The sequence below is a fragment of the Gadus chalcogrammus genome, chromosome 15 (genome assembly GCF_026213295.1).
Source record: "Gadus chalcogrammus isolate NIFS_2021 chromosome 15, NIFS_Gcha_1.0, whole genome shotgun sequence".
NCBI classification, from domain to species: domain Eukaryota; kingdom Metazoa; phylum Chordata; class Actinopteri; order Gadiformes; family Gadidae; genus Gadus; species Gadus chalcogrammus.
This window is the reverse complement of record NC_079426.1, coordinates 24,478,056-24,491,665: the sequence shown is the minus strand read 5'-3', so window position 1 is coordinate 24,491,665 and position 13,610 is coordinate 24,478,056. Positions and strand designations below refer to the sequence as shown.

The 13,610-nt window shown below is 42.7% G+C and overlaps 1 protein-coding gene across 1 annotated transcript; it reads right to left on the bottom strand.

Annotated features, from left to right (window-relative positions):
• Window positions 1-5,829: 5,829 nt before the first annotated feature.
• On the bottom strand, window positions 5,830-12,103 carry LOC130404825 (G2/M phase-specific E3 ubiquitin-protein ligase-like). Its single transcript, XM_056609744.1, has 7 exons — window positions 10,188-12,103; window positions 9,555-9,865; window positions 8,776-9,098; window positions 8,332-8,513; window positions 7,773-7,945; window positions 7,455-7,669; window positions 5,830-7,242 (listed from the first exon to the last, which is right to left on the bottom strand). The coding sequence occupies exons 1-7, from the start codon at window positions 10,308-10,310 to the stop codon at window positions 6,995-6,997; spliced, it is 1,575 nt and encodes a 524-aa protein (XP_056465719.1). The 5' UTR covers window positions 10,311-12,103; the 3' UTR covers window positions 5,830-6,994.
• Between the last annotated feature and the right edge of the window lie 1,507 nt (window positions 12,104-13,610).

The following is a 13,610-nucleotide window of genomic DNA, read 5'->3' as shown; positions in this document are numbered from 1 at the left end:
GGTGCTGAACAGCTGAATGACCGGGCACCCATTGAAGTGAGTCGTGATGTGGGGATACATAGTAGTCCAGCAGAGGTTGAGCGGAGGGAGCGGGAGGGAGTGTATTCTTGGAGGAGGTCGCAGAGATAACTGGGGGCTAGGTTGTGGAGAGCTTTGTAGGTGAGGAGTAGGGTTTTGTATTGGATGCGGTAGTGTACTGGGAGCCAGTGAAGTTGAATGAGGACAGGGGTGATGTGGTCAGATGATTTGGTGCGGGTGATGATCCGGGCGGCTGAGTTTTGAATGATCTGCAGTCTGTTGATGAGTTTGGTGGGGAGTCCGGTGAGGAGGGCGTTGCAGTAGTCTATGCGTGATGTGACAAATGAGTGAACTAGGATTTCAGTGCTGGATTGGGTCAGTGATGGGCGGAGTCTGGCGATGTTGCGGAGGTGGAAGAATGCAGTCCGGGTGATGTTGTGAATATGGGGTGCGAATGAGAGGGTGTTGTCCAGGATGACGCCGAGGCTCTTTACTTTGGAGGAGAAGGGTACTGGGAATCCATCGATAATTATGAGTGGAGCTGGGGTGTGTTGTGATTTAGTGAGGGTGGATTTGGATCCGATGAGCAGGGCCTCGGTCTTGTTTCCATTGAGTTTCAGGAAGTTCCTGCTCAACCAGCTCCGGATCTCTTCCAGGCACGTGATGAGGGAGGTGGGGGGGATGGCAGCGGTGGGTTTGGTGGAGATATAGACCTGTGTGTCGTCAGCGTAGCAATGAAAATGGACCCCATGGTGACGGAGGAGTGTGCCCAGCGGGAGGAGGTAAGTGGTGAAGAGGAGTGGACCCAAGACTGACCCCTGGGGGACACCCAGTGAGACACCTGAACACCCAGACTTGTGGTTGCTTAGTTGAACAAATTGTTGACGGCAGGTAGGATGTAAACCAGGAGAGTGCAGCACCAGTGATCCCAATACCAGCTAGGCGGTCCAGGAGCAGAGGGTGGGAGATGGTGTCGAATGCTGCGCTGAGATCGAGGAGGATGAGAATGGTGAGTAGTCCAGAGTCGCCTGCAAGGAGGAGGTCATTGGTGATTTTGACTAGGGCTGTTTCAGTGCTGTGTTTTGGACGGAAGCCAGATTGGAACGGTTCGTGGAGATTGTTAGTGTCGAGGTGGGACTGTAGTTGTGCGGCAACCACGCTTTCAAGTGTTTTGGAGATGAAAGGGAGATTGGAGATGGGCCGGTAATGGTTAAGGTCAGTTGGGTCAGCACCAGGTTTTTTTAGGATGGGAGTGATGGCAGCCAGCTTGAGAGTGGGGGGTACAGTACCAGTAGTGAGGGAGGAGTTAATTATGTTGGTGATCATGGGGGAGATGGACGGAAGACATGCTTTGACAAGGGAGGTGGGAAGAGGATCGAGCTGACAGGTGGTGGTTTTGGCTTTGCGGATGAATTCTGAAACGGTCTGTTCTGTTACTAGGGTGAAGTCAGAGAGGGAGCTGATGAGAGGTTGGCCAGAGGTGATCATCCAGGGTGGGTCATCAGAGGGGGTGCGAGATGAGGCCAGTTGTTGGTGAATGGTGTTGATTTTAGAGCTGAAGAAGTCAAGGAACGCAGTGCATTGGGTGGTGGAAATGTCTGGAGGGAGAGATTTAGGGGGCTGAAGTAAGTGGCTGACTGTTGAGAAGAGAACTCTGCTGTTGCCTGTACCAGTGTTGATGAGGTTGGAGTAGTATGAGGTTTTGGCAGTGGTGAGGGCATTCTTGTAGTGATGGAGGTGGTCTGAATACATTTGGCGGTGTACAGTGAGTTGAGTCTTATTGTAGAGTCGCTCAAGTCGACGACCAGTGGCTTTGAGCTGGCGCAGATGAGGAGTGAACCAGGGAGCAGTGTGGGTGAATGAGACTGAGCGGGTTTTCAGGGGGGCCAGGGTGGTGAGGGAGGAGGAGAGGCAGTTATTGTAGTGAGTCACCAGGTCAGTCAGGGAGGAAGCTGGGGGAGGGTTGGGGTAGGAGCTGATCATGGTGGAGAGGTCTGTGGTGTTGATAAGTTTGATGTTTCTGAAGGAGATGGTCCGTTGTTCCTTGGTTTTGTGTAGTTGGGTATGAATGTCAAAAAGTACAGCTTTGTGGTCAGAGATGGGGAAATCAATGACATCAAGGTTAGTGGGAGTGATGTCAGTGCAGCAGATTAAATCCAGAATGTGACCTTTGTTATGGGTTGGGAGGTTGACATGTTGTGTGATGCCAAGACAGTCCAGAAGTGATGTGAAGTCATTAGCAAAAGTACAGGATTGGTTGTCAATGTGGATGTTGAAATCACCAAGGAGGATAACAGTGGGGGACATTGCACATACAGATGTAAGTAGTGATGAGAATTCATTGAGGAAAACGGCAGAGGGTTTTGGTGGTCTGTAAATGGTGACAATGATAGTGGGTTTGGGGCCTGAGAGTTTTACAGCTAGACATTCAAAGGAGGAATGAAGGGGGACTGTGACAGTGGTGACTTTGATGTTATCACGATGGAGGAGAGCAAGGCCACCCCCCCTCCCATTAACCCGGGGTTTACTAATAAAAGAAAAACCTGGTGGGACAGCTTCATTTAGATGGGAGAAGTAATTTGGTTGTTGCCAGGTCTCAGTGAGGCAGAGAATATCTAGGCTCTGGTCAACAATAAAGTCATTTATCAAAAGGGCCTTATTACTGAGGGATCTGGTGTTCAGCAGACAGAGTTTCAGACAGGTGAGTGGTGTGTAGCAGGTTGCTTTGAGCAGAGGGGACAGTACACTGTGATTGACGGGACTGACCGTACGGGCTGTGCGAGGAGGGGGGCGGGGCCCAGTAAACCAGAAGGAGCGGATGTTTTTGTTGCTGGTGTGAGTGTACTGAAAATTCCGTCCAGAGCCTCGGTGGATGTATTTTGGTCGTTTGAGAATGTCCTGGTGGTGGGATGCAAGCTGAGGTGGTTGGGTCCTTGAGGAGATCCGTAGACGTAGCATCTCCGTTCCCGAGTAACGGAGCGGCAGAGATGCGCTCGTTACGTGAGAGTCAAACATAGCGCATAGTTATAAAATAAAAAGGTAAGGTAGGCCTAATATAATAGGTATATACCGTTAAACACAAAATATCTGTACATATCAAATGTTATATTATTACAATAGTGCAATTATTGTGTGAAGAGTGAGTCCAGGGGGATGAGTCAATGGGGAGTTTGAGGTCCTTCTTTCATCACAACAGGTGACGAATCTTGCTGTTGTTGTATTTCTCCCAACATGTAGCCTATGGCAGTTTGTGAGCATCTGGGCCTCGTTTCCCGAAAGCGTCGTTAGCCTAAGTGGATCGTGAAGTGCGTCTTAAGGGCATCGTAGAGTTTTCACTGCGTTTCCCGAAAGCATCGTTGGTAACGAACGTCGTGAAAATATGAGGGGCCGTTTAGGACATAACTAATTGAGACACTCTCACACACATAGGGTAGACTGTGTACAGTTGAGTACAGGGTACAGTTGAGACATCCGTAATATCTTTAGTGCGCAAACATGCATCGCGCTGATTTTTGCTCTGCACATGCGTATAGACGTCCTCTTTCAGCGTGGGAGATTTGAACTCTGTGTGTGGCTCCGCTACGAAGTTATCGGCAAAAGTCTGTTTTTGCAGGTAAGATTTTGACTTCACCATGTCCATTTCGCAATGAATACCTTCTTACCCCTTCGTGACTCAAAAAGTAATGTTGCATATTTGTAAACGTTAGTTTGTGCTCTAAAAATAGATATATTGCATGGCATAGTTGCATTGAAGGGCATTACGTAATACTGTGTAATGTGCCAGGAGGTCATCGGGGGACAGTTGAGACACATCGTCTCAACTGTACCCGACCTAGAACTCCGTTGCGTTACATGTGAAGCGCTTGCCCGTTTATGACAACAGGGTTTGAATCACAATTAGATTCAATTGTTGTTATTATATTTGTTATTATATTTGTTATAAGTTATTTGTTATAAGTTATTTGTTTAACTAGTTTTTTAATATTATATGATGACATTGATGAGTTGAAAAAAGTAATAAATGTAGCCTAGGCTAAGCTTAAAAAGTGGATGGTTGTTGTTTGCTTTACACAATAGATGGTGTGATGTAAATGACATTGATTATAGACGTATGGGTTGTAGTCTATGGTATTTTAACCTAATACATTAAAAAAACACATGAACACATAATTATTTCAATGATTTAAATACAAAGACAAAGACTGCAAAGACTGGCATGTCACATTTCCATTGTTTTCAATGGAGTCTCAACTGTACCCGCGACCGTCTCAACTGTACCCTACCATTTTTCAGCGAGGGTACAGTTGAGACAAAAGTGCACTTTTTTTATTTGATTGATTGTATAAAAATTAGACACCTTCAAGATATAAATCCTTGGTTATATTTTGGCACACACTCTGAAAATATGTTAAGTCTAAAATAATTTATTTTTTGGTGTCTTTTAATAGTCTAATTTGTGTGAGGAAGCTGGTAAAAGTAAACGTGTATCCAACTGTACTCAGTCTACCCCTACCTACACTCTTACACTCACTACTGAAACGCTCACACACTCACTACTGAAACACTCACACATACATACATACTCTTCTGAAACACTTACACATACATATGAGAAACACACACGCATACATACATACATACCTCTGTGGCATATACACATACATATGAAATGCTTACATTCATACAAGTGAAACATTTATACGTATCTATCTGAAACACTCATGCAAGCACATATTTGTATAAATGTTTCAAATGTATGAATACGTTTTTCAGTTATATGTATGTATGCTCTTACATGAGGATGTGCAAGCGTTTCACATGTAGTATTCATACCAGTAATTTCAGTAGTGACGGTGAGAGCGTTTCAATAGTGAATGTAAGAGTGTTTCATAGGTATGTGTGCATGAAATTCCAAGGTCAAGGTCGGCATTTAAACCGGAAGGCGGGAACAAAGAGTGCCGGTTTCTAAGCCAACGGTGAAGAGCGTGACATTTCAACCAATCTAAGCCAACGGTGAAGAGCGTGACTGACATTTCAGGTTTTTTGTGTTATTGAATATGAATATGAAGGTGCAACTTTTAATTATTTTGATCAGTCTGGAGGCTTTATTTGTAATTGGCAATCGCGATGAAATCGTATATTTTCTAAATAGGGTGCTGCGCTGCGTTGAAAGCCTACAGCAAGACCCGGGAGACGAGAGATGTTTTAGAGAGCTTAATGACCACACCATTATATTAAATTCTATGTTGTCCATGGTTCGCTCTAGGGAAGGACCTGATGGAGAGACTGTTGTCTTTTTGCAGTCAATATGTTTTTGTTTCAGTAGATTGTGTAATTTTAGAACTAGGCCTAGAAATACTCAAGAAAACTGCCTTCCTCCGGTTCCACCTACAGCCAGACTTGGCATTCCATGTCGCCCACGATACGACATAACAGTTGAGCAATTTAACCAGTGCCTGGGACTTGGTTTTAACTGGCAGGGAATTGCTTCTTTTTTCGGAATAAGCCGTCGGACTGTGTTCAGACATAGGCAACGTCTTGGTGTCGGACCTTTAGAATACACGTCCTTGACCAATGTAGAACTTACATCAATCGTGAGGGAGATTTCCATGAGTACCCCGAATGCTGGTGAGAGATACGTCATTGGAAGTCTACGGGCTCGCGGAATTCGTATCCAGCGCTGGAGGATCCGTCAAATTCTGCAGGAGATTGATCCCGTCGGACGGTCATTGAGACGCAGTCAAGCCATTCGCCGAAGGGTTTACAGTGTGCAAACTCCAAACGAGTTATGGTATGTGTGCTTTGGGCCATTGACAGGTCTATTCTTACAAGAAGGGAAAGGGAAGGGAAAACATAGAGGTTGCCCGATTCATGCTGAACAATAGAGGGGTGAATAGAGGGAGTATGATCATGGGGCGCAGCGTACACAACCAAAGAATAGAGAGGCTATGGGCAGAACTAAACCGAGTCGTTTCTTATTACTTCTCTGACTTATTTACGTTTATGGAAAATGAAGGCATACTTGACTCTCTTTGTGATCTTCATTTATTTTGTTTGCATTACATTTACTTACCTCGGGTTCGAAGGGGAGTAAGAGAATTCAGGAGCCAATGGAATAACCATGGACTCTCTACCCAAGGAAGCCAAACCCCATTGCAATTGTGGCATAGAGGTGTTGTCAGTCATATTGGAAGCAACAACACAGCTATACGTGGTGTGTTTCAGATTGATCAACATTTAGGCACTGATAATGGTGAACCGCTACCTGCAGTAGAGAGCAGGAATAATATTGAGGTTCCTGAAAACAGTGTTCATGTAAGCAACAGTACCATGCAAGAAATTCAAGAATTAATTGACCCATTAATGAATGATGGAAATCATGGAATACAATTATTTCTGTCTCTTTTACATTTTTTGCAAGCAAGACATCCCAGAGGACTAAGTGAATGATTCTCTAGTGTGCAAAGTTGAGTTGGCTCTTAGCCTAAGAATTTCACTACTGATATTGATGTTGCTAGTTGATGTCTAGTATGTCAATAAACTTGAACTTGAATTAAGAGATGGGGCTATTATTACATAGAACATTTATTAATATGTAAATGTACCTGTATAAAAAAAATGTAGATTGGACACATCTACATTCTGCAACAGAACCCCCAAGCTCATTCAACAAGTAAAGTACACTTTAATTAAACTTGACAATAAAAACAAATTCATCAAGTAAACTGGCTCCATTCTTACTCAAACAAACAGGACAAATGTAAGCCCTTACTAGGAAATGTATCCACTGAAGTTAACAAAGTAAGCAAACTTGTGTCTAGTGTGAATTCAGTAATTTGAATTTCCAACATATACACATTTTTGGAGTGGATACCGACATTACCATGTAATTGTACAATAAACAAAATGTCAGATTTTTTTTTTTTTCTTTTTACATACTGTTACATTTTATACTTTTGAACTTTAAATTCATCATCTATGGCATGCCAAACCCCTGTGTGTTTCTTATTGCAAAGTCCATGTTGGTCTTAAAACAATCGTACGTGCTGTAGATCGGCAGTCGAAGACAGCTGATGCAGGTGTTGGCAACAGGGAACTTTGCTGCTCCACCACTAGGGTGAAGAAATTCAAGAGATGGTTGAGGAGAAAAGCCGATTGGTGGTACTGCATCAGATCCAGTTGCAAATGCTAGGATGTCCCCCAACTTCTTTGATCCATCTTCCTCTGTGGAGCAAGCAGGACAGCATAGAATTAAGCACGGAACACAAACTATATTTCAGGACTTTGTTGGGGTGGAAGATAAATATGAATGAGAGACAGACCAAATACTTTAAATCATAAACTTTGTCATGTTAACACCAGAAGCTTGTTTCCCTTTTCCTAGAAAAGTGCACATATGAGTTTCCTGAGTTGTTCTCTCTATCTCTCACACATACCTTCAACATCTTGCAAATAGTCCCTCCAGAAAGCAACTACTGTTCTCTCCTCTCTTTTCTGGTTGCTCCCCTCCTCTGACCACCGGATGTGGAACAGCCCATCAACCTGGTCAGCGGTCAGCGGCCTTGGATTGTAGCACATCACTGGACTGAACGATTCTGGATGATTCTGGATCTGCTCCAGGACTCCAAGCGTTTTTAACCCATCTCTGAACCTATGACAGTATGGGAGGAATGGTGATTCAATGAAGAGTTCACTCTTTTGCATGTGTCAGGCATCAAACAACAGGATTTTCAATTTAACTAAATTTAAAATACCTTTCAAATGGTCCACGGACTCGGTTGATGACTTGAAACATCAAGACATCTTCCACAAGCCTATCCCTGTCGTCAACACTTTTCAGTGGCTTCAGACAGCCTGCATTGGCAAGATAGTCTTGGAGAGGTTCAGTTGACTGGGTGAGTTCCTCCAGAGTTGTTGATTCTGAAACCTAAAAATGATTAACAGTTTATTTTTTAAAAATCAGATAAAATTCTCATCCAAATTCCAGTTAAACATTATTCCAGTGACTACTTTTAGCTCAAAACTCAAATTTTCTCATATTTCAACACTGCTTTGCTAGAGGTGATTGTAACTTTGACGTTAGTGGCTGATAACGTGCCAGTGATATGATTTTACTTTTAATTGGGTAAGACTACTTCAGTCCAATGAACGCAACCTGGGCACTTCGTCACATCCAAAATGATATCTTGTGGCAGATGCATAATACCAGTGTAAAACGGATATAAACTGATCCATTTAACTGAATTGGGGGCACAAATGATAAGACAGATAGATAGAGAATGCTGAATATGATGAAATGAAAATGCAACAAACCTTTTGTATTTTCTCACGGATTTCGGAGTCGGCGATGTCCCCAAGGTTTGGTCTAGATTTCTCTGGCCCTTGAACTATGCAGTCAAACAATGTTTGGGACAAGAAATTTGGTGAAGGCCCTCCATGTACCAGACTTACTGCAATAGCCCTTCCTGTAACAAAGTATCGGTCCTCTCTGACAGCTGAAAAAAAAGAGAGGTAGAATTTAGGTAGTGTTAGCATAACCTTTTAACTGTTGCCATGGAAAGGCCTTAAAGTCACAGTTTGTAATCTGAGTTTGGCACCCTCTTTGGTACCAGGGTAGCCACACTGGCTTTTTACAGTGTTAGGCTATTATTTCAAAGGATTAAAATCACTATGAGGTTCAAAATGGAGTGGGAGCCATAATCTATTTTACAGGGTATATAATTATTTCATGAAAACCAAAAACAAGATAATGGCTACCTGATGAATCAAGAGCCAAGTTGAGGTTCCCTTCTGTTCCCTCAAACACTGAAGACTGTGCAAGAGCTTCTGTAAGCAGTCGAAGAAATTCTCTTCTTGGACCACCAAGATCCACAGCTTCTTCACTTGTTCCTTTGTCATCAGAAAATCTCACACTTATCCTGTGTGTCGGGTCAAACGAGATTCTTTTAAAGCCCCGAATGGCACCATCCAGCACAGCAGCACGGTTTATGTTGAACCGGTTGACTCGATAATGGTTGATCTTTTCACCAAGCGTAGATAAAATCTCTTGTACAGGGACACTTCCAGGTGAACTTTCTTTTCTGAAAGCAAACATCAAAGGGAAAATAATGTTTAGATCACTGTTCCAACCATACGCAGTTATAGTGTAGCCATTTGTGCATACACACATCCACGTGATTTTCACTTACAGACAAGGACAGTGCTAGCTTATTATTTAACGTTGTAATAACTTTTAATCCTCACTTCAGCTAACTGTCCTGTTAATTGTAGTAATTTATAATTTTACATTGTAATGAGTTCTTATACAGAATGTCACTAATTTATATTTTCAAGTTTTACCAACATAAAGTACTGTTTTAGGCCAACAAATACAAGTTGCTTTTTTTTACAGTGCATACTTACAATAACAATGGTGTGTTTTAGTCTAGCAAAAGTTAAAGAACAGAACAATCATCAAAATTAGCACCGGGAGCAATCAACAAGACCTCAAGTAAAAGAACATTTTGTTTAATAAAAGGCAATATTTCAATACTCACATCTGGTCTTCCATGCTGGCCGATAAGGCAGTATACAGATCCTCATCTGCATCTTCATCAGATGACAGATCGATAACCGAAAGGTAGGCTCTGTAATCGGTACTTGTGGTGGTCGATTGTGGGGTACTCTCTGGAACAAGGCTGCTGGCCACGGTGCTCGCCGGTGCCAGGCTGCTTGTCGCCGACATGGTGGGGTGGTCCAGCTGATCCCTGCCAGGGTTGAATAGACCGCTTGCTCTGGTGGCGACTGACCGCACCATCTCTACGTCCTCCTCCTCCTCTTCGCAGCAACTTGTATCAGAATTTTCAGGCTTAAAACGGGAAAGAATTGATTGCAGTTAATATCCCATAGTCATTCTATCAACTAGCCTACAGTACCTCAAACAAAGATGCTGTAGTGGTTTTCATACATTTTGTGCAATGTATTAACTTGTGAAAGAACGATATATTTCGAAGATCTTATTGCTTGTCTGTTTAATTGTTGGGTACTTCACTAAACCAGCAGTAAAAAATTCAGCATGTCGGATTGGTTTAAAGTTACAGCCTATATGCAACTTTCGAAAATAATTACAGTACATGCACAATTAGGTTACTTTCAAACTCAGAAGTTACAGATAACACCTACATACATACCTCAAGTTGTCTGGAGGGCCTCACATATAGAGCCTTTAATTTCAGAATTTTATGTATTAAACTGGCATCGAGTGGCTGGCCATCCCTCAACATTGGTGCAATCAGCTTGTTGCCACAGGCCATCAGTAGTTCACAGCTGTGCGCAAACCAATTGAGTACATATCAGTGATTAGCCATTTTGAATGTTGAAGACACTTCTAGAATGTATGCAAGAAGATCCATACAATCTTGTGTAATGTTGTATTGTTTTTGGTGGAATTAACTAAATAGTCTAATAATGAATGTATTAATTATAAAGTAATTCTGTTTAGATGTCTTAAACCAGGGCTCTACAGTGCTCCCTTTTTGGGGTATATGGCTCTAAAAATGTATGTGTGCTAACAAGAAAGTTTATTTTGGAGCACTTCTACTTACTAGGATGTATGTATGTATTGTATACAGCTATACCTTAAAGGGGTAGTTCGGAATTTTGGACATAGGGCCTGATTCCCAAGTGAGCATTGGTATTCTATATCACTGGAGACAGTTTCAACACATTTCATACAGTCCTTCTAGTTGCAGAGTTCCCTCGTGCTAGGCTAGCGCACGTCAACGGGCAATGCTAGCCTGCTATTAAAAACAGTCTTACCCACTCCACAGTACACCCGAGGTAAATCAATTATAACGACAGACTATAAATCGAAATGTCTGTTTATAGAATAATGTTAGAAATAAAACCAACCTTGCATTGCATTGCATTTTGAGGGAATTGCGGGGTCTCAGCAGCAGTGTTTATATTCCTGTACGTAGGCTACGGCAGCGGCGGACTGATACCTAGGTTACCTGCCGCTGTCATTGCTACAAACGCAGAGTACAGTGAACGAAGGAATTCTATAAGCGTATTCAATTAACAAGATACGCCCACGTTTGGAGGAGTTAGCGATGCATCTGCTTTTGAAGACGATTATGAGGAATTTGTTGTATCCAACGAACCGTACATGTACGAGCCGGTGTTTTGATGTCCAAGCCAGCAGAAACAAGCCACAGTTGAGTCCTTTCTGGATCTCGCACTGGAAATTGGTGGAAACTTTGTGGTGCCCATCTGTACCGTTTATTTCTACAATTTCTAAAAGCACACTGAACCATCATGTTGCCTAGTCGTTCTGTCCCACGCTTCTGTTTACGTTCTTCTGTCGTGATTCGGTTACACACCTAACCAGCGCATAGTAGAATTCCGCTTCTGCTGAGAAAGTAGTCCCTCGATGATTCATGCGATGCAAGGTTAGTTTTATTTCTAACATTATTCTATCAACACAGACATTTAAATCAATAGTCTGGCGTTATAATTGATTTACCTCGGGTGTACTGTGGAGTGGGTAAGACTGTTTTTAATAGCAGGCTAGTATTGTCCGTTGCCGTGCGCTAGCCTAGCACGAGCGAACTCTGCAACTAAAAGGACTGAATGAAATGTGTTGAAAACTGTCTCCAGTGATATAGAATACCAATGCTCACTTGGGAATCAGGCCCTATGTCCAAAATTCCGAACTACCCCTTTAAGGGCATTTGTCCTTCTTGGAAAAAACATTATCGTTTAATTAGATAAGTAAAGGTCTCCGAATACAGACTACAGTGAATTGGAGTCTGACTGGCTCTGCTATAATGTTAACGCTACATACCTCACATCTTCGGGAATTTTCTGCTTAAAAGCGTTACGTATTTCCCGGAGAACTGCCCCATGGTCCCAGGATTTATCGAACTCGAAAGCATTTAATATATGCCCTCTTTTGTACAATTGCTGTTTCCTCCGCTGCTTGACGACTGTGTCGTCTGAGGGACTGAGCAGCAAAATAACGTCCTTGTTGAACGTCCTGTGGTACGGGGTTTTCTGTCTGACTCTATGAAAAACAACACGTCAGACGAGCCAACGTTAGTTCTATCTTCCCACAAATATGCCATCGTAAACACACCTATTAGCCCCAAGCTATTACAAATTGTAATAGTTGTCACCTGTGATAAGCGGGTAAACCTCAATTTAAAGAGAGAGAGAGATATCGGTGTCGGTTGAAAACTGTATGACCCTCACAAGTTCTCGACGTCGCGAAATCGAATTCGCGCAGTTCGTTTCATGACAGTTTGTACACACATAAATAAATGGCTATCTAGTACACTTAATTACGCTCTACAACTGTAATGTTTTGCACACATACCATTTAAATACCCCTTTTGGGCTGGAGCTTATGTTGTTTAAAATCCGTTATCCTGGTTGACACCGAAATTAATATTAAGTAACGTGTACCAGCGAGTGGGGGGCTAATAGGTCGGGCTACGATAGCTAACAAGCAACATTATCTTTACGTTGCTGGCTAGCCAATATTAGAACAATGCAAATGAATGGTACGGTACAGTTATCTTACACAATAAAAAATAAACAATTATACTTACTTTTGCCTGGGTTTAGCTTTCCATGAGCTAAAAGTTGCCCTTGCTTCATAACGGGGACAATAATTCAGTAGTCCGTTGACTGGTGCGGGTTGCATGCTGCTGCTGCTAGACCCAGGTTGGTACAAAGACCTAATTTCCGAATTAATTGAATTGGCAGAAGGTGTATCTAATGAGTTTGTTACGTTATTAATAAGTGAAGGCGACTGTAGTAAGTTCCTCAGTAAGGACACGGCTTCAGCGGTTAAAAGGCTATTGTCTGCCATTGACAGGGACGTGCACAGGGGGGTTGCTCAGGTTGCTTGGGCAACTGCCCATATGCCCTCCTCGACTCACGTTGCCCTTCCGAGAAAAAAAAAAAAAAAAGTTTTTTTTTTTTTTTAATCATTTAATGGATGCAGAATTTCATGTAGGCCTAGATAAAAAAAATCGCCACTCGAAACATTTCTTAAAGTAAGCGTAGCCTCATTCAATTCCGTTTGGGCACTGAGAGTGAAAGGCAGTAGGGGGAGGGCAAACTCTGCCGCGCGGCAACATTCGCTTTGGCCGCCTCCCCTCTGCCGCCCTTCCATCATTGAAATTAATGGAGGCGGCGAGTTGCCGCGCGGCGTGTGAAACGTAGCTGCAGCGCTGCCCGCGACCGGAACACCGGCACCTGTGAGACGACTGCCTTGATGTTGTCGGAAAAGGTGAATTTGAGATGTATAACAAACAAACAATCATCATCACGTTTTATGAAATGAATTACAATCTTCATAAATCCAGGCTCAGTTTGCCACGTAACGTTTAGCCTAAATAATCAGACAGCTAGCTAGCTTGCAGACAAGCAGCCCGTTATCACTATAGTCTACACTTTTTTTTTTGGTAGGCAAACTAAGCTACATGTCTGCTGATAGTTAGTTTCTAACATTTCGTTTTAACAAGAAGAATAAATGATGGAAGTAATGCATCACATGAATTCTTTCATTCAAAATGGTTCATGCCTAAATCTTATCACTATTTTGG

Excerpts from the sequence above, each read along its gene's own strand:
- LOC130404825 (XM_056609744.1), bottom strand. The coding sequence starts at position 10,310 with ATGGCCTGTGGCAACAAGCTGATTGCACCAATGTTGAGGGATGGCCAG. Across the intron at positions 9,866-10,187 it reads GGCCCTCCAGACAACTTGAG|CCTGAAAATTCTGATACAAG; the intron begins GTATGTATGTAG and ends TCCCGTTTTAAG. Across the intron at positions 9,099-9,554 it reads GCCAGCATGGAAGACCAGAT|AAAAGAAAGTTCACCTGGAA; the intron begins GTGAGTATTGAA and ends GTTTGCTTTCAG.